General features: G+C 45.0%; 1 protein-coding gene across 2 annotated transcripts in view; it reads left to right on the forward strand.

Moving 5' to 3' along the window:
• mamdc4 (MAM domain containing 4) overlaps nucleotides 1-14,620 on the forward strand; it is a 24,404-nt gene extending 9,784 nt beyond the window's left edge. For both annotated transcript variants that reach the window (XM_017425515.2, XM_025007872.1), the window contains 22 exons: nucleotides 822-977; nucleotides 1,132-1,235; nucleotides 2,136-2,291; nucleotides 2,378-2,468; nucleotides 2,555-2,671; nucleotides 3,946-4,038; nucleotides 4,116-4,253; nucleotides 4,340-4,479; nucleotides 4,646-4,754; nucleotides 4,837-4,941; nucleotides 5,053-5,187; nucleotides 5,292-5,419; nucleotides 6,281-6,497; nucleotides 6,574-6,714; nucleotides 6,783-6,910; nucleotides 8,047-8,137; nucleotides 8,406-8,555; nucleotides 9,318-9,443; nucleotides 9,518-9,642; nucleotides 9,732-9,828; nucleotides 10,896-11,083; nucleotides 14,067-14,620. In XM_017425515.2, coding sequence (XP_017281004.1) covers nucleotides 822-977; nucleotides 1,132-1,235; nucleotides 2,136-2,291; nucleotides 2,378-2,468; nucleotides 2,555-2,671; nucleotides 3,946-4,038; nucleotides 4,116-4,253; nucleotides 4,340-4,479; nucleotides 4,646-4,754; nucleotides 4,837-4,941; nucleotides 5,053-5,187; nucleotides 5,292-5,419; nucleotides 6,281-6,497; nucleotides 6,574-6,714; nucleotides 6,783-6,910; nucleotides 8,047-8,137; nucleotides 8,406-8,555; nucleotides 9,318-9,443; nucleotides 9,518-9,642; nucleotides 9,732-9,828; nucleotides 10,896-11,083; nucleotides 14,067-14,102 — 2,771 coding nt within the window. In that variant the 3' untranslated portion in view covers nucleotides 14,103-14,620. The remainder of the gene's footprint in view (nucleotides 1-821; nucleotides 978-1,131; nucleotides 1,236-2,135; nucleotides 2,292-2,377; nucleotides 2,469-2,554; nucleotides 2,672-3,945; nucleotides 4,039-4,115; nucleotides 4,254-4,339; nucleotides 4,480-4,645; nucleotides 4,755-4,836; nucleotides 4,942-5,052; nucleotides 5,188-5,291; nucleotides 5,420-6,280; nucleotides 6,498-6,573; nucleotides 6,715-6,782; nucleotides 6,911-8,046; nucleotides 8,138-8,405; nucleotides 8,556-9,317; nucleotides 9,444-9,517; nucleotides 9,643-9,731; nucleotides 9,829-10,895; nucleotides 11,084-14,066) is intronic.
• Nucleotides 14,621-18,088: the final 3,468 nt, after the last annotated feature.

An 18,088-nucleotide genomic window follows, 5' to 3' on the forward strand; every position in this document is an offset into this window, starting at 1 on the left:
TGGGCAAATGTGAAGCATTAGCGCACATTTTGGCTTCGGTCGCTGCTCCTGCACGCTCCCGGCATTCTGATGTTACCAGGAAGTGACGTCACGTGTCTTCTTCGTGAGTTATTTGGGGTTATTTTGTATTCCACGCTACACAAACCCACAAAGAAGAGACTAGACCGCAGAAACGGTGGCAAATCGCTTCAAAAACAATAAATATTGGGTTAAAGTTGCGGGAAAGTTGTGATTTTGCGGGGTTTAGCCTACTTGATTTTGCGTTAATAGTTGCGATCGCAACATCGCAAAATCCTGGAGGGTCTGTTTTATCTGAGGTGAGAAATGAAGGAACGAATCAGCTCGATCACTGCCTGACCCAGTTAGCTGTTGTGTCGTTTATTTTACGTATAAAGAAGGAATGGGTCAGGCGTATTTATCCACAACATGGTGACGAATTATGAAACAAAGACGGACGCTAAAGAAGAAGAAATTGTGGTTGGATTGATGAAACTTTCCATTCTTTGTCTTGTTATAGCTTGAATGTTCCATCTGGATATATACGTTTCCTGCCTCCAAAGAGAAAAGGGCGATAATGTCTTTGCCCGTACCTGTGTGCGCCTGTTAGCAAAATATCTCATGAACCACTGTACGGACTTCAATGAAACCCTCAGAGAGTAAAGATCGGACGCACATCTACCAAACCAAAATCTAATCCGTTGGGTTTTTTTTTTTTTGTTTCAACTCCAACATTTCCTCCAAATTAGACAAACAGCCGGAACCAGATCCTCCTCGGCGGAGGGGGAAAATAAAGGGTGACGTTCACGTTTTCTTTCCCCCAGATGAGTACCGTCTCTGTGACTTCGAGGAGGACCGGTGCGATTGGGACCTGAGGTCAATTTCCGATCTGAAATGGATGAGAACGAATCAGGAGAACATCTCCAGGTCGGATCCTTTGAAAGGTCCGGGCAGGGATCACTCCAACAACACGGCATCAGGTAACGGAAGTGAAGAAACTTTTACTTTTCTTGGATGAGCTGAAGGATCTAAAGGATCACAGCTGCTTAACGAAGCTGTAGGTGTCAGCGTTTTTAGAAATAACCACAGAAACATGTAATAATTAAAAACAGCCCATAACTGTCATTATAACAGGTTACTTCCTGTATGTCACTGTCCCTGACGGCGGTCTCCCGAGTGACTGGGCTGCCTTCCAAAGTCCACCTCTTCAGCCCACCAACATATCTCATCCCTGCAAGGTGAGTCCAAAAATGTAACTTTTCTTTTCTTTTCAGTCCCTTCTAGTGAAGTTTTAGTTCCAATTCTCTCATTTTACCATAAGACATGAAGTATTTCCTCTCTACTGCGTTGAATTGGGACATACTGGGATTGTTGGGTTGAAATGGACTCGGTGTAGAGTCATTCTGTGGGGATATGGAGTTCCAGGGTCGTTTTTAAGGACTATTGGGTCCCCATCCTGGTCACGAAGTCGAGCTCGTCCCTGGTGCAGGTTGGACTCCGCCACAGCTGTCCCTCGTCTCTGTTCCTGTTCGTAGTGCTCGAGGACAGGATCTCGAGGACATGGTCATGGAGAGGAGGAAACCTCAGGGTTTCGCAGATGATGTGGTTCCGTCGGCGCCTTCAGGCCACGGCCTTCCCAGTCGGGATGAGAGTAAAGTGGAAAGTTCCCCCCGGGATAAGGGGAACTTTTTGCTTTAAGAGGTAATTTCTGTGGTTTGTTACGGCGAAGAAGCCGCTAAACCAAAACCCAGAGCTCTGGATTTACTGGTCCGTCTACGTTCCAACCCTCACCCTTGGTCCTGAGGTTTGGATCAGGACCAAAAGAACGAGATCCTGGATCCGAGCAGCCTGAAATGAGCTTCCTTCGTAGGATGCTTCCTGGTCACTTCCCCTTTGGGAGAAGACCCGAGGGCAGACCCAGAACCCAGTGAAGGGATTGTATGACCCCTCTGGCCTGGAGCACCTCCGGATCCCCCCCAGGAGGAACCGGGGAGTGACCCTCCTGGCCCTCTGAGACCTGACCATGAATAAGTACAGGAAGATGGACAGATGGTTCTGACTCTAGTGGACCTCATTTGAGGCGACCTTTCCTGAGATTTGAATCTGTAGACAAACGTAGCGATTTCCATTTGTCGCAGATGGTGATGTACACCCACCAGTTTGGGCCGAGGTCCGGCGGTTTGACAGTGATGGTGTCGGAGCGTCAGATTTACCCGGTGTGGAGGAGAGGCGGAGCTTTGGGCGACCTGTGGGTGAAGGCCGAGGTGGAGATCGTCTCAGACTTACCGTTCCAGGTGAATACTTCGCACATGTCGGTTCAGATACGTAAAAGGTTAAAGCGAAAACGGTAAAAACACGTCGGCTTGTAACGCCCTCACAGATCGTGATAATGGCGGCAGTCAGAGACTTCGCGTACGGAGGCGTCGCTGTTGACAGCATCGTCTTGTCGCCTGCGTGCCGCTTGTCATCTGGTAGGATTTAAACCCGAACTTTGCAATAAAACAAAATCAAACTTCTCCACGACGATAAATCTACGTCACGCTCTCTGTTTATCTAGAAAATCACACCCTGGAAGCAATCCCCAAACCTCCAAAGCACCCGTGCACCGATGATCCAGATCTAATGTGTGACTTTCATGCTGACTGTGCAGAAGAAGAGGACGAGGCCAAATGTGGTGAGTGGACTCGTCCTCCTTACCTCCTTACCTCCTTATCTCCTTACCTCCTTATCTCCTTGCTCAGGTTTGCATAAAACAGAGGTACAGTCGTGGGAAAATACATCACCCCCTGGTTCAGTTTTAGGGTTTTATGTAATGTAATAAAAATGGTCTTTTCTCTGTGTTCACCTGAATCCTGGCAGCTGATAGGCTGCCCGAGGCACACATCTGTCTCAGTTTTATCACAATCAGTTATCGGCCCAATTCAGTTTCCGGGTAATATCTCCGCCCGGCCGGATCTTTGCCTGTATTTGAACTCTTAATATCCTTCAGCTCCACAAAAACTGTGACTTGTTGTCTTGAAGCGTTCTGTTTATGATAGATTAGCTCACCTATTAACTCACCTGTTTGCCCAAACTAGTGGATAATGATGTCCAAGACGGCACTGGATGCAAATTAATTACTTACATCCGCAAAGGTCGGGTACAAACGGCTTGGGATTCCAGCGGTGGCTCTGCTCAGGTCCCTGTTTTTATAGGAGAGGCTTTTATCTACTGTAGCCGTGGACTCGGGTGCAAAAAAAACCACACAAGGAATCCCACCGCTGACACCAAAATGTGACAAAAAGATAAGGATCGCGATTTATTCAGGATCCCAGTTAATTCATTACAAAGAAATGCCGAGCAGAAAACCCCAGGGATGGGACGTATTCCATATATTATAATCTGTCTAACCCTAAGATTGTTCGGAGAGCGCCATTTTGAACAACACTTATCAGTAAACGCTGTTTTATAATCGAAATCGGCTCTCGTTGACGTGGTCGCCTGACGAAAATCGAGTCGTTTTGTTCTTGTAGCGGCTTCGTGACACAAGCTTTTCTGTTCCTCGCAGCTCCCAAGAGTTGTGTGATTGGTCTGAAGTCGTGGGCGTGTTTCTGAAGTGCGTCTCGGCTGGGGCGGCGTCGGGACACGGTCCCTTCGCTCGCCCGCTATTGTCTGCCGTCTGTCGGAAATGTCTGGTCTCTGTAAGGAAAGCAAAAATCTATGGAGAAGCAGGAGGGGGAAGAGACCCGTTCCGGCGCTGTAGGAGGAGGAGCTTCCTGGGGGGGTTTTGCGCCGATGAATGACGTGATGTCTGACAGCTGCGCGGCCACGAGCCGACCTCTTAGGGAGTATAAGACAGCCTTAAATCACCACTAGAGGGCAGCACGACCGACCATGAAACCCTGAATTGACATCTCAGAAGACCTGTCCAAATAAATCCCATTTTTCCGTGACCAATCTTCTCCGCAGGGGACTTCCTGTACCCCGAAGGCAGCTCAGGATGGACTGACAGCAGCATTGGGCGTCAACGTTGGGTGCTTCGTAAAAACAGCACAACCAAAGGTTCGAACGCTTCAATCCGTTCGTTTTTGATCTACTGTTCAGTACTCATCCCAACATTTCTTTATGCCCTTTCTTAGAGGAGTATCTATATGTAGCCGAGGCTCCAGGCCAGCAGCTAACGGAGGGTCAGACCCGGACCCCCCTCCTGGGTCCCACCGGGCCGTTCTGTAACCTCACCTTTGACTTTGTGCTCGCCGGGACGTCGAATCATATCGGTAAATTTTATTTCAACGCCTCTTTTTTTTTTTGTCCCTTTCCCTGGGCAGAAACGTACCCCTGATCGTGTCTCTTTTTGCTTCAGGCGAGCTGTCAGTCAGAGTGATTGACAGCTTGCTGGGCGTGGGACCCAAACTCTGGGAGTTCGGCGGAAAAACGGGGGACGAGGAGGACGCCTGGCGGCACGCCAACGTCCTCGTTGGAGCCAGGAAACATCGCTTCCAGGTTGGCTTTGATAAAAATCATCATTCCTACGTTTACATTCCTTTAAAAAATGATAAAATTAAACTTAAACATCTGATTTTAGGATTCTACGTGAAGCTACAACACGGGATTATTTCTGGTTGTTGGTAATTTAACCAGAAATCTGCTGTTTTCTTTTTTTTACCAGCTGGCTTTTGAAGCTCGTTCTGTGAAAATTGAGCCCAGCGCGACAATCAGAGTGAGGAACGTCCACTTCGACAGCTGTCACGCTCATTATTATCAGTCTGTGCCAACGGGTAACTTTCTCCTCACATCTTTCCACGTTCTGTTTCAGATCAGAACTTTAAATTTTTGAAAAAAGTCTTTCTTTGAGGGCAGGGCTGTCGTGTAACTTTGAAGACGGATTGTGTGGATGGTATCAAGACACCAGCGACGACTTTGACTGGTCTTTGCTCAGCGGAATGGACCACACCGTAGGAAACGGTAAGCCCGTCATAAAACGCAACCCGCCGGCGGTTTCTCTTGGTTTCTTTTCGCCTTATTGGTCGTTGAAAGTCACTGAAACTCGCGCCTCGTTCCGCTGCTGATCTTCAGGCAGGAGCGTCGCCGTGGACACGTGGAGCCCGTCTCTCCGTGGAGCGTTTGGCCGTTTAATATCATTTCCACAAACGCCAGGTCCGACGGATTACTGCCTGTCCTTCTTCTACAAACTCTACGGACCCAACGCCGGTGAGTCCACGTCGAACCAAACGTCTCGATCGAAGCGCCGGATTCGAACTTCACCTCGTTCGTGAATGTTTAACAAGCGACACCTGCGTCACTTCCTGGTCCAGGTGCTTTAAACGTGAAGCTGACGGATAAGAACGGTTACGAGGTCCTCCTCTGGACTCGCAGTGGAGCTCACGGCAACGTGTGGCACGAAGCGGAGTGCCCGGTACCGCACCAGCTCATCACCTTTCAGGTACGAAAACGCCGCGCTTCATATCAGGAGAGTCGCTAAATGTGATCATCAGCAGCTCTGTTGTACAGAGTCGGCCATTTCTATGGAGACACCTTAATAAAACAGGAATGGTTGGTGATATTAACTTCCCGTTTGTGGCACATTAGTATATGGGAGAGGGGGAAACTTTTCAAGATGGGTGGTGACTATGGCGGCCATTTTGGATCCAACTTTTGTTTCTTCAATGGGAAGAGGGTCATGTGACACATCAAACTTATTGGAAATTTCACAAGAAAAACAACGGTGTGCTTGGTTTTAACGTAACTTTATTCTTGTTTTTCTTGTGAAATTCCCAATAAGTTTGATGTGTCACATGACCCTCTTCCCATTGAAGAAACAAAAGCTGGATCAAAAATGGCTGACTTCAAAATGGCCGTCATGGTCACCACCCACCTTGAAAAGTTTCCCCCTCTCCCATATACTAATGTGCCACAAACAGGAAGTTAATATCACCAACCGTTCCCGTTCTATTAAGGTGTCTCCATAGAAATGGCCGACTCTGTACTTTAGTGGACATTATTTCTCAGAAGTTCAGCTTTTTATGGACCGTAATGGGAAATAAAATATCTTGACTTCTATTCTCTGCTTCCTTTTGTCTCATCTTTGTAGGGCTCTGGGGTGCAGGGGCCAGGACATCTTACTTCATGTTTTTATTTACAGTTATCTGACTCTTTGTTGCCCCCTGAGCCCTCCTGAATGTATCGAAATTATTAAAATATGCCTACAAGCCGGTGTAAGGGTTAAACCTTTCACTAAAGTACGCCAGAACAGGTAATTTTAACGTATCTTTGTCTTCTTTTCCAAACGTTGCCCGACCGTCAGCTGACGTTCGAGGCGGTTCGCTCTGGGTTTGACGGGCGGGTGGCCGTCGACGACGTGGCCTTCCTGGACCGCCCGTGTGCCATGCCGAGGATGTGCTCCTTCGAAGGCCAGAGGTGCGGTTACAGCAGCTCCGGTCCGGTTCGCTGGCTCCATCGCAGCGGACACACGGCCACGGCGGCTGGACCTGGAACCGACCACACTCTGGAGACCGAGCTGGGTCAGAGAAAAGTCCCGACAGATCCTCCGTTATATTCGCCGAAGAATTTCAGCGTCTACTTCCGTCTTCTGTCCAGGTTACTACATGATGGTGGACACCGACTCGGCCGTCCTTCCCGCCGCCGCTGCCGCCGTCCTCACCTCCTCCGTCCGACCGGGAACCACCAGAACGGAGTGTGTGCATTTCTGGTACCACATGGGGGGAGGAGAAGACCCCGGTGAGCCGAAGCCGACCCGCAGAACCACGTCCTGGTAAAAAACACGTCTAACTGTGTGCGCCTGGCAGGTGACCTCGCAGCGTACGTGAAGCCCGAGAAAGGACAGCGGGCGAAGGTCTTCTCTGAGAGTCGGAGTCAAGGGGACGTGTGGCGCCACGCTTACGGCAACGTCACGAGCGACGTTGCCCACTGGCAGGTAGATCGTAACCACGAATACGTGTGCATGAAGTGGGGTGGTACTTCTCGTGAACCCGCCGTTCGCCATAAAAACTACATTAGGCAATCAAGTTGAGCACAAGGAGCCAATCGGAGGTCTGGTCGGGGTCGCGAGACGGTCGTTTTCTCACCTTCCATCATCCACGAGAACTCCCAGGCCTTCGTTCACGTAATAACAAGCGAACAAAAACTTGGCGCCAGTTGTGGAAACAACGGAAGCGCTATGGCCAACGTTGGCCCTGTGTTGTTGCTGTTTTTTAAACTTATGGGGATTCTCCTGAGACTTCAGGAAGAGAGGCGCAGAGGAAGAAATGCTCTGGATGCCGCCATTGTTGCACGGAGTAGGACGGCTGTTATCCTCCGGAGATTTCAGGCTTTACAGCGCCTTCAGCTGGGGGACAGACGGCAGAAACAGAGTAAGCTAACGCTGTTGTTTATATTCCTACCGTTTGCTCTTTATGCTTGCATCTGGTCACACCCACGACCAATGAGTGAACAGGAGCTAAGCTTGCGCCGCCCACAAAGCAGGGCTGGCCCTAATCCGAAGCAGGGACCAAAAAAGCAGGGACCGGCCTTGAAAAAAATCCGGTGGAAACGCGCACAAAGCAAGCCGAGCAGAGTGGAGCCGGGACCTTTAGAGGCGGTGGAAAAGGGACATTTGAGTCTTGGCCAAACTCTTGACGTTTTTGCTAAAAATACCGCTTCAAATAAAACTACAGTGTTCCTTTGCCTAAATATGACGACCTGTCGGACAAATAATCATCTGATGTCACCACGGATCGTCGAGCGCCAGCAAATATCGAAAACCTTCAATAAATACGGCCTGAAGTTCATCAGACGGGACGAATTCTCTTAAAGCTGCTTCGGTGTCGATCCTGAGTGTCATCATTAACCAGCACGGGTTCACCAGGAGCTGCTGGGTAACTGGTTTTATATTATTTTTATTTAAATTAAAGGCTTATGAAGCTGATTAATATTCAATCCGGTCATTTTTCCTCCCGCTCCGAGCACCGATCTCACAGTCTGCAAACTCTCCCGCTGCAGCCGCTCTGAAGACCTTCGAGTGACGTCAACGTTTTCGTTTTATTTTATTTTGTTTTATTTTCTTCTCCGCAGCTGGAGTTCGAGGTGGTCGGCGCCGGCGGGAAAGGCACTCACATCGCGGTCGACGACATCTACCTGTCGGCTCACCCGTGTGAAAACCACGGTTTGTTTGTTTTGTTTGTTTCTGTTCATCTCAAATTCAACCACTTATAGGTGGTTTCGATTAGTCCCAAAGAGTTGCATTATGGGAAATGAAGACTTTAACCTCGCTTCGGTTGAGAAGAGTTACTGTAACCATGAAGACTCGTCTGAAGCGGTTCATATATCAGACTGTAGCCTGACAACGTGATTAATCCAACGCCGTTTTTCACGAGTGGCGGCGGGTCTTCACTTCCTGTCTGCGACCTGATTTGGCGCCGTTTCCTCGCCAGGTTCCGGCTGCAGCCTGGAGGACGGGATGTGCAGCTGGAGCAACACCCGGAACGCCCGGCTGGACCGGCTGGACTGGGAGCGGACGAGCGCCGAGGACGAGCGGCACTACCCCACCCCGACCGAGGACCACACCCTGGGCACGGAGAAAGGTCGGCCATGACGGCGCTCGGAAAGGGCGGAAGTGTTTATTTTTTATTTTTTGCAAATCATCTCACGAACCAGTGATCGGATTTTAACGAAACGCTCAGTAAATCATCATCAAAAGCACGTCTACGACTGATTGACTTTTGGAGCCAACCTGATTCAAAATGGCCGCCACAGCTGCTCGACCTTAGCAAACAGACAAATGGCTACAAATCAGTCGGTTTTACGGATGGTGGGCTAAGGTTTGGTGGCGTAGTAGCTGAGAGTCGTCCCCAACACGTCCCCTGAACGCTAACTGACGGTACCAAATCCGTCTGTTAGCGAAATATCTCCTGAACCGATCAGTTCTTGGATTGGCCTCCACAGCCCAAACCAAGATGGCCGCCACAGCCTTCAAAAAATGGCCACACATCAGCCAAAGTTACAGGTATCGAGCTAAAATCCGGATGTGGTTGTAGCTGATTGTTGTCGGCAACACGTTCGGTTAAAAACTTGGCCTTCACTGTTGGAGTCTGTTAGCGAAATATCTCGTTAATCACTGGAAATCGTCAACAACCGATCAGCTAATCGATAAAAACGGCTACGACTCAGTGAACTTCGCAGGATCTGAGCTGAACCTCGGTGCGGTAGTAGCCGAGAGTCGTCCCCAACACGTCCTCTGAGCGCTAACAGATCGCTCGAGGTTTTATCGCGTGAGTTTTGCACTTCCTGTTTGCCCCGAACGGCAGTTTTGCTTCACGTCCGACGTTCACTTTCCTTTCGTCCAGGTCACTTCCTGTTCCTGCCGAGCAGCAACCGGACGGCGGCCAATCAGAACGCGTGGCTGCTGAGCCCTCACCTGCCCCCGGCGACGGTCACCTGTCTGAGGTTCTGGGCCTACAAGCCCCTCTCATGTAAGCGCCGCCGTTTTAGGTCTCGGCTGATTCGTCCTCATGCGGCTCCCTCATGTTTTCGTTCCCGTGTGCAGCCGACTGCCAGCTGAGGGTCTGGAGGCTTTCCCAAAATGGCCGCCACCAGCTGTTGGCGCCGGCGGAGCTGGGGGGATCGTGGAAACGCTTCGACGTGAACGTCACGTCTCCCGAGGAGTACCAGGTCAGAGACGCTCGGCTGCTTCTGCGAAAGATTTAAAAACAAAAACAAGAAACGAACGATTAACGGCGCCGTTGCTTTGACGCTGACAGATCGTGTTCGAAGGCGTCAAAGGAACGTCGGGGGTCGTTGCTCTGGACGACGTTGAGTACGTCGTTGGGAGCCACTGCGGTAAAACGGGTAACACAGGTAAGACTGATCCCGGTGAAGCTGGCGGCCATTTTGTCCGAACCTTGAAAATAGAGCTAGTTTATTTTTGGACGTTTTGTTTTTCTTTATACCTGATTGGCAGCAGTTTTATCTGATTTAATGTAAATTTATGTAGATATTCATGATGAATGATTAACTTTTTAATAGCATTTTGTTAGTTCTAGCTCTTGTTAATTACACAAACTTTTTAGCTAGCATATTCTTACTTGTAGCTTTAAGTTAGCATTATTCTTCGTTAGCCTTTAAGTAGCCTTTTCTTAGTTTCAGCTACTGTTGCCTACTTGTACTCTTTAGCCAACTTTTGGCTACTTTGAGCTACCATTTGGCTTCTTTTTAGCATTTTAATAGGCTTTTGTAACTTTTAGGTAGTATTGGTTTCTTTAACTTTTTAGCTAACATTTTGTTACTCTTAGGTTTTAGCTAGCATTTTGCTTCTTTAGCTTTTTAATAGCATTTTGTTAGTTTTAGCTACTGTTGCTTACTTAGCTGGCATTTTGTTACTTTTAGGTTTTAGGTCGTCTATTGCTACGGTACATTTAACTCTTAGCCAGCTTTTGGCTATTTTGAGCTTTTAGCTAGCATTTGGCTTCAATTTAGCTTTTTAATAGCATTTTGTTAGTTCTAGCTTTTGTTAACTTCACATACTTTTTAGCTAGCATATTCTTACTTTTAGCTTTAAGTTAGCATTATTCTTCGTTAGCCTTTTCTTAGTTTCAGCTACTGTTGCTTACTTGTACTCTTTAGCCAACTTTTGGCTGCTTTGAGCTACCATTTGGCTTCTTTTTAGGATTTTAATAGGCTTTTGTAACCTTTAGCTAGTATTAGTTTATTTTTCCTTTTAGCTAACATTTTGTTACTTTTAGGTTTTAGCTAGCAATTTGCTTCTTGAGCTTTTTAATAGCATTTTTTTTAGTTTTAGCTACTGTTGCTTACTTAGCTGGCATTTTGTTACGTTTAGGTTTTAGCTCGCCTATTGCTACATTTAACTTTTAGCTTTAGCTAGCATTTGGCATTTGTTAAAGCTTTTCTGTTTTTTTTTCTCGTAGCCTCCAAAAAGCCGTACGACGCCGGGGGAATCGCGGCGACGGTGATCGTGGTCCTGCTGCTGATCGGCACGCTGGTCGCCCTGCTGGCGTTCTACCTGCGGAACCGACGAAGAGCCGAAGACGAAAACGACTTGTCTTCCTCGGCTGGCGGCGGCTTCACGAACGAGGCGTACGACTCAGACCTCACTGTGAGTCGAAACGCTTGAAGAAACTTTAACTAATCCACTGTTCTAATATTTCGTGTTTTTGTCTTTTAGCTTTTAGCTAGCCTTTAGCTAGTGTTTGCTATTTTTACAGTTTGGTTAGTCCTTTGTTACTTTTAGCTTTTAGCTAGCAATTTGATCCCATTAGTTAGCATCTTGTCACTTGTGGCTTTTGGCTAGCATATTGTTTCTTCTACCCTTTAGCTAGCACTTTGTTACTTTTAGTTAGCATCTTGCTGTTTTTGCCTTGTAGCTAACTTTTCTGTTCTTTTTAGCTTTTAATTGCATTTGCTTCTTCTACCCTTCAGCTAGCCTAATAGTATAGCTAGTAGCAAATACTAGCTAGTATCTGCTACTTTTACTTTTTAGGTAGTCTTGTTACTTTCAACATTTAGCTAGCTTTTTGCTACTTTTACGTTTTAGTTAGTCCTTTGTTACTTTTAGCTTTTAGCTAGCAATTTGATCCTATTAGTTAGCATCTTGCTACTTGTGGCTTTTAGCTAGGATATTGCTTCTTCTAACATTTAGCTAGCCTTTTGCTGCTTTTAATCAGTGTTTGGTGCTTAAACTTTTTAGTTAGTCTTGTTACGTTCAGCTAGCCTTTGGCTACTTTTAGCTTCTGGCTAGCATATTGTTTCTTGTACCCTTTAGCTAGCACTTTGGTATTTTTAGCTAATTGCTACTTTTACCTTTAAGTTAGTACTTTACTTTCAGCTTCTAGCTAGCCATTTGATACTTTTAGTTAGCATCTTGCTGTTTTTGGTTTGTAGCTAACTTTTCTGTTCTTTTTGGCTTTTAATAGCATTTGCTTCTTCTTCTACCTTTTAGCTAGCCTACGAGTATAGCTAGTAGCAAATACTAGCTAGTATCTGCTACTTTTACTTTTTAGTTAGTCTCGTTACTTTCAACATTTAGCTAGCTTTTTGAGACTTTCACTTAAGTTAGTCTTTTGTTATTTTCAGCTTTTACTTGAACTTTTGATACTTTTAATTAATTTTTTGCTGTTTTTGGCTTGTAGTTAGCATTTTGCTTCTTTTAGCTTTTAAGTTGCCTTCTGATACTTTTACTTAGCATTTTGCTACATTTGGCTTTTAGCTGCAGATTGCTACCTTTTAGTTAGCCTTTGCCTACTTTTATGTTTTAGTTCTTTGTTTCAGCTTCTAGCTAGCCATTTGATACTTTTAGTTAGTATCTTGCTGTTTTGGCTTGTAGCCAACTTTTCTGCTCTTTTTGGCTTTTAATTGCAGTTTCTTCTTCTACCCTTTAGCTAGCCTATGAGTATAGCTAGTAGCAGATGCTAGCTAGTATCTCAAATTACTTCAACTTAGCTAGCCATTTGTTACTTTTAGCTAGCATTTTGCTGTCTGAATGAGAGTCAATGTGACATTAAAACCTTTTAATAAAGTTTAGCTAATCCAGTGTTGTTATCATTATTTAAATAATTATTTTAATTATTAGTTGATTGTATGTTTATCAGCAGGATCGTGTGACGATTCCTTCAGAACAGAACCATCCGATGGCTGCAGGGTTCAATAATGTCTCTATGAGTTTAAAATAAAAAGGTGTTTAAAATAAAAATCTGACCTATTTAAAGTTTTTTTTCTCAATAAGAATCAAAGAAAACAAATATCACCTTTGGCCACAAGAGGGAGCAAACATTTCATAAACGTCAGGCAGAACAAGCAGAAGAACATGAAGATTTATTATTATTATTATTATTATTATTATTATTATTATTATTATTATTATTATTATTATTAAATGATTTACTTTTTAGGGACCTTTTTATTTTATTGTTTTAGTCTAATACATTTATATTAATATTTGTGTGAACGCTGATTCGGCATATTTCCTCTTTTTGTCCTTTTCTGCTTTTAGGTCTCAGTTAGCATTTTGCTTCTTTTAACTTCTAGCTAGCCTTTTGAGCCTTTTAGCTTTTAGCTAGCAATTCCTTCAAAAACAGTTTTCTCTTTAACATTTTTTTCAGCTCACTTGCTCTGTTATTGTCTTTTTATGCTACTTTTTAGCTAGCATTTTGCTACTCTTAGGTTTTAAATAGTCTATTTCTACATTTAACCTTTAACCAACTTTTGGCTACTTAGAGCTTTTAGCTAGCATTTGGCTTCTTTTTAGAATTTTAATAGGCTTTTGTAACTTTTAGCTAGTATTGGTTTCTTTTACTTTTTAGCAAGCATTTTGGTACTTTTAGGTTTTAGCTAGCGTTTTGCTTCTTTAGCGTTTTAATAGCATTTTGTTACTTTTAGCTACTGTTGCTTACTTAGCTAGCATTTTGCTACTTTTAAGTTTTAGATTGTCTATTGCTATATTTAACTCTTAGCGAGCTTTTGGCTACTTTTAGCTTTAGCTAGCATTTGGCTTCTTTTTGGCTTCCTAGTACCCTTTTGTAATTTTTAGGTAGTATAATTTATTTTACCTTTAAGCTAGCATTTTGCTTCTTTTAACTTTTTTATAGTGTTTTGTTAATTTTAGCTACTCTGGGTTACTTGTACTTTTTAGCTAGCATTTTTTGCTATATTTGACTTTTAGCCAGCTTTTGGGTGCTTTTAGCGAATTCTTTGTGTTTTGCTACCTTTAGCTTTTAGCTAGATTTCTGATTCATTTAGCATTTTAGCTAGCCTTTTGTTACTTTTAGCTAGTATTGGGTTATTTTCCTTTGTGTCTAGGATTTTGACTCTTTTAGGTTTTAGCTCATCTGTTGCTACTTTTACCTTTTAGCTAGCTTTTCGATGTTTTTTAGCGAGTTTTTGTAATTTAGTTTGTGTTTTGCTGCCTTTAGCTTTTAGCTAGTATTCTGATTTATCTAGCTTTTTGGCTAGCCTTTTGATACTTTTCTTAGCTTTTTGTTGTTTTGGCTACTTTTAACTTTTAGCTACTATTCTTTATTATTATTATTATTATTATTGATGAAAATGTTGAATTTAATTGATTTTTTTGTTTCTTCTTGCAGGTTCCTGACGAGCTCAGGGAGCCGGAGGAGGCTTGAATGATGAGCTGACCTCTGACCTTTAGGTGGTGTTTTGTCTCACACACACACACACACACACACCTGCTGCTGCCACAGACCTGTCGGGACCTTCAGCTCGTGGATGATTGGACGACCTCTCAGCTCATAAATAAACCTGATCGAGTCTTTTCAGAAGACAAGTTAAAATCCTCATAAAAAGGGTACGAACAGTAAATATCTTACCTGTAGCAGACGGCTTTTTGACAGACCTCAGTTTGGAGAAATAAAAGGACTGACGAGCTAATGGCTAGTCGGAGCTAGAGCGAAGCGATGGTTTCCAGTCCCGTCCTCCAAACTGAGCAGGTAAGATATTAACTGCTGCCGCCGTTCCACTGAACCCCTGGTTCTTATTTATTTGTTTACTAACAGCTGATGATCAAACTGAATTTAATAAATTCTTTAGTTTTTTTAAAATAATTGACTTAAAATATTGAGTTTTATCAACTGTTAGCTGGTGATTGTTGTTCAGCGGTGAATAAAAGTGAAGTTTCTGTTAAGTGTTTGTTTTTATTTTAAAGAACTTTTAGTTCTATTTAAACTCCTTTAAGAAAAAAGAAGAACGGTTGTGAACAGATTTCAAAATAAAAGTAAAGTGATATCTGCTAAAAAATGAAAATAAAATTGGAAAAGATTGTTGGACGCAATTTTTACTGAGAAGGTTGTCTGTCTGTCTCTCTGTCTGTTTGTCTTTCTGCCTGTCTCTCCGTCTCTCCGTCTGTCTGTCTGTTTCTGTCCGTCTCTCTGTCTGTCTCTGTCTGTCTGTCTGTCTGTTTCTGTCCGTCTCTCTGTCTGTCTCTCTGTCTGTCTGTCTGTCTGTCTCTCTGTCTGTCTGTCTGTCTGTCTCCCTGTCTGTCTGTCTGTTTCTGTCCGTCTCTCTGTCTGTCTCTCTGTCTGTCTGTCTGTCCGTCTCTCTGTCTGTCTGTCTGTCTGTCTGTCTCTGTCTGTCTGTCTCTCTGTCTGTCTGTCTGTCCGTCTCTCTGTCTGTCTCTGTCTGTCTGTCTCTCTGTCTGTCTGTGGACAAGATTATGCAAAAAGTCCTGAATGGATTTTCAGGAAACATCAAAGAAGGGATTAAATGTTGGCGTCTGTAACTCTGCAGCTGGACACCTCACGTGTGATCACCTCAAGGGTGATCACGATTGATTTCAAGGTCATGGGGTCAAAGGTGAACATCACAGCTGACTTGGCGCTCTGACTCTCTAACAGTGTGATGCAGGAACGTCAAACTGCAAAGCTGGACACCTCAGGGGTCAAAGATGATGCCTGTTGATTTTAAGGTTCATGGGGTCAAAGGTCACAGGTGACCCCTTTAGGTTCTGTTTATGGTTGTTTGTCTGTCTGTTAGCATAATATCTCACAATTCACAGCACGGATTTTGATAAAACGTTCAGAAAGTAACCGTTGATTGTACGTCTGCAACTGATTGTACGTTTGGGGCCAACATGATTTAAGATGGCCGCCACAGCCAACTGATCTCAGCCAATGCGGAAATGGCTGTAACTCAGTCAGTTTTACGGCTATTGAGCTGAAATTCGGTGTGGTAGTAGCTGAGGGTCATCCGCAACACGTGCTCTGTGTAAAACCCGTTTAAACGCGGTCATTCGCGGATTTTAGCCTAAAACGCTGGCATGAAAGGTGGCATGAGATCCGCTTTTAGTTATTTCCATTTTTCTTCACAGTGGAAACTTCACTTGTGTTTGAATGATTAGATGGATGAATGAATGAATGAATGAATGAATGAAAGGATAAATGGATGGATGGATGGATGGATGGATGGATGAATGAATGAATGAATGAATGAATGAATGAATGAATGAATGGATGGATGGATGGATGGATGGATGGATGGATGGATGGATGGATGAATAATTGGATGAAAGGATGAATGGATGAATACTGAAATCCCAGTCAAGCAGCAGAATCCTCTTTGATCTGATCCGACGCCTCACGCATCCTTGGGAGGAGGAGATGACGACATCCTGCCCCCTAGCAACGGTCGCGTCTCTAAGGCAACATCCTCCGCTGTCCTCCTCCCCGCCTCATGCTGCAGCGCGCGACCCTCAGCCGCTGTCTCTGAAGGTGGGCTTCATCCTGACGATGAGGATGGCGCCGCGGGCGGAGCGAGCGGCGGCCGCCTGACCTTCATCACCACCTCCTCCCCGCGCGCGCGCGCAGCACGGATGGATCCCGCCGTGCTCATCTTCCTGCTGTACGTGATGATCGCGCACGAGCTGGTATGCGGCTTGATGGACCACCGGAAGCGGAGCGCCAAGCCCCGCAAGCGCGCCGCCGGACCCGCGCCGCTGCGCTCCAGGTGCGTCAAAACGCGCGCGCGCGGATCTATCCACTGCGGCTTAATCCGGCTTATTCCTAACCTGTCCAGACGTCACGTGATCCGAATCTCACCTGGAAATTTATGATTTTATTGATCTATTGGAGCCTAAAGTATGAGCTGGTCGTGGATTTTCTTTTTTGGTTCATCAGGAAGTTCCTTTTTTTAAGATTTATTTGAACATTAAGGAGTTTTAAAAACAATAATTTGATGCAGAAGTTCAAGTTTAGTTTGGATTTTCTCCAAATGGATCCAAACATTCACCGAAAGCGTTCAGAAAGTGGCAGCTGGCAGTTTCTCTGTCAGAACGATCGGTTTTGACGGCGTTTGTCTGATTTACGAACGTCACAAACCAGAACGGAAAACTGCTGGAGCACCTGTGTCCCTGTCCACACAAGGTGGGACAGGTGGACAGAGAGGGACGGAGAAAGAAGCTCCTGCTCCAGAAGAGACGCTTTCTGGGGGAGGAGGGGTTTTTAGGGTCAGACAAGACGAAGGTTGAGCCGTTTGGAGGCGTCAAGGCGAGAACACTGGTCAGGCACGGCGGTGGTAGCATCAGGATGTGGGGATAAGCAGATGTTATAACGAAGGAGGACAACTTCCTCGGAACGCTTCATGTTCACCTCGAATCGACGGATGGGCGGTTGAAACTTGGGACACAGTTTGGTGTTCCAACTATCCCAAACACATCAGAGCTGGTTTCTGATTGGACTCAGGATCAGAGCTGGTTTCTGATTGGTTGAAGGATCAGAGCTGGTTTCTGATTGAATGAAGGATCAGAGCTGGTTTCTGATTGGGTTAAGGATCAGAGCTGGTTTCTGATTGGATAAAACAGGCTGGCCTCTTGAACCCCATTGAAAATCTGTGGACTTAACGCTCGGTTTGTTTTTTGGAAACCAACAGATTTAAACAAACTTTATCAGTTCTCTTAACAAGAAGAGTGGTCAAATATCAAATTAGTTGAAAAAAGTATTTTTTTCTGCTATTGTTTAATTCATATTAACCTAATATTTAATAGACTAGTTTGTCCTCATGAAGTCTTTCTGTTTAATCGCCGAGCCATGCCTCGTAAAAATTCTTCTGAAGTGTTTCCTCCTATGAATCATAAACGTTGTCATTTACTGTTATTCCACTTCCTCCTCAGTGCCCATCAGAGAGCGTGGAGGGAAAACAGCCAATCGGTGAGCAGCAACAGAGCGGCGAGAGACCCGAGGAAGAGCAGCCGCATCGTGAGGAAAGCTTGACGAAGAGTAAGAGGTAGACGCCTGGAAGCAGCTGATGGAAAACGAGAATTCAGTTCCTCTCGTCGTTCGTTTCCCCGCACATTATTTGTGGCTACTACCACTTCAGGTTTTAGCTCCGTGTCTGTAAAACTGGACAAGCCGCAGCTGCTTTTGAGTTGGCCGGCGTGGGTTACCTGTGCCACGGCAGCCATCTTGAATTGGACTGACTACAGAAGTTAATCAGTTGTAGCTGTAACTCTGATAATCACCTTCATTAAATATCATCAATTCAAAGTATGAAACTAAAGATTAAAATGTTTTCCTGACTTCATCAAAGGTTATCCTGAACTCATCAAAGGTTATCCTGAATTTTCAAAGGTTATCCTGAACTTATCAAAGGTTATCCTGAA

Source organism: Kryptolebias marmoratus, linkage group LG14 (genome assembly GCF_001649575.2).
Source record: "Kryptolebias marmoratus isolate JLee-2015 linkage group LG14, ASM164957v2, whole genome shotgun sequence".
NCBI classification, from domain to species: Eukaryota; Metazoa; Chordata; class Actinopteri; order Cyprinodontiformes; family Rivulidae; genus Kryptolebias; species Kryptolebias marmoratus.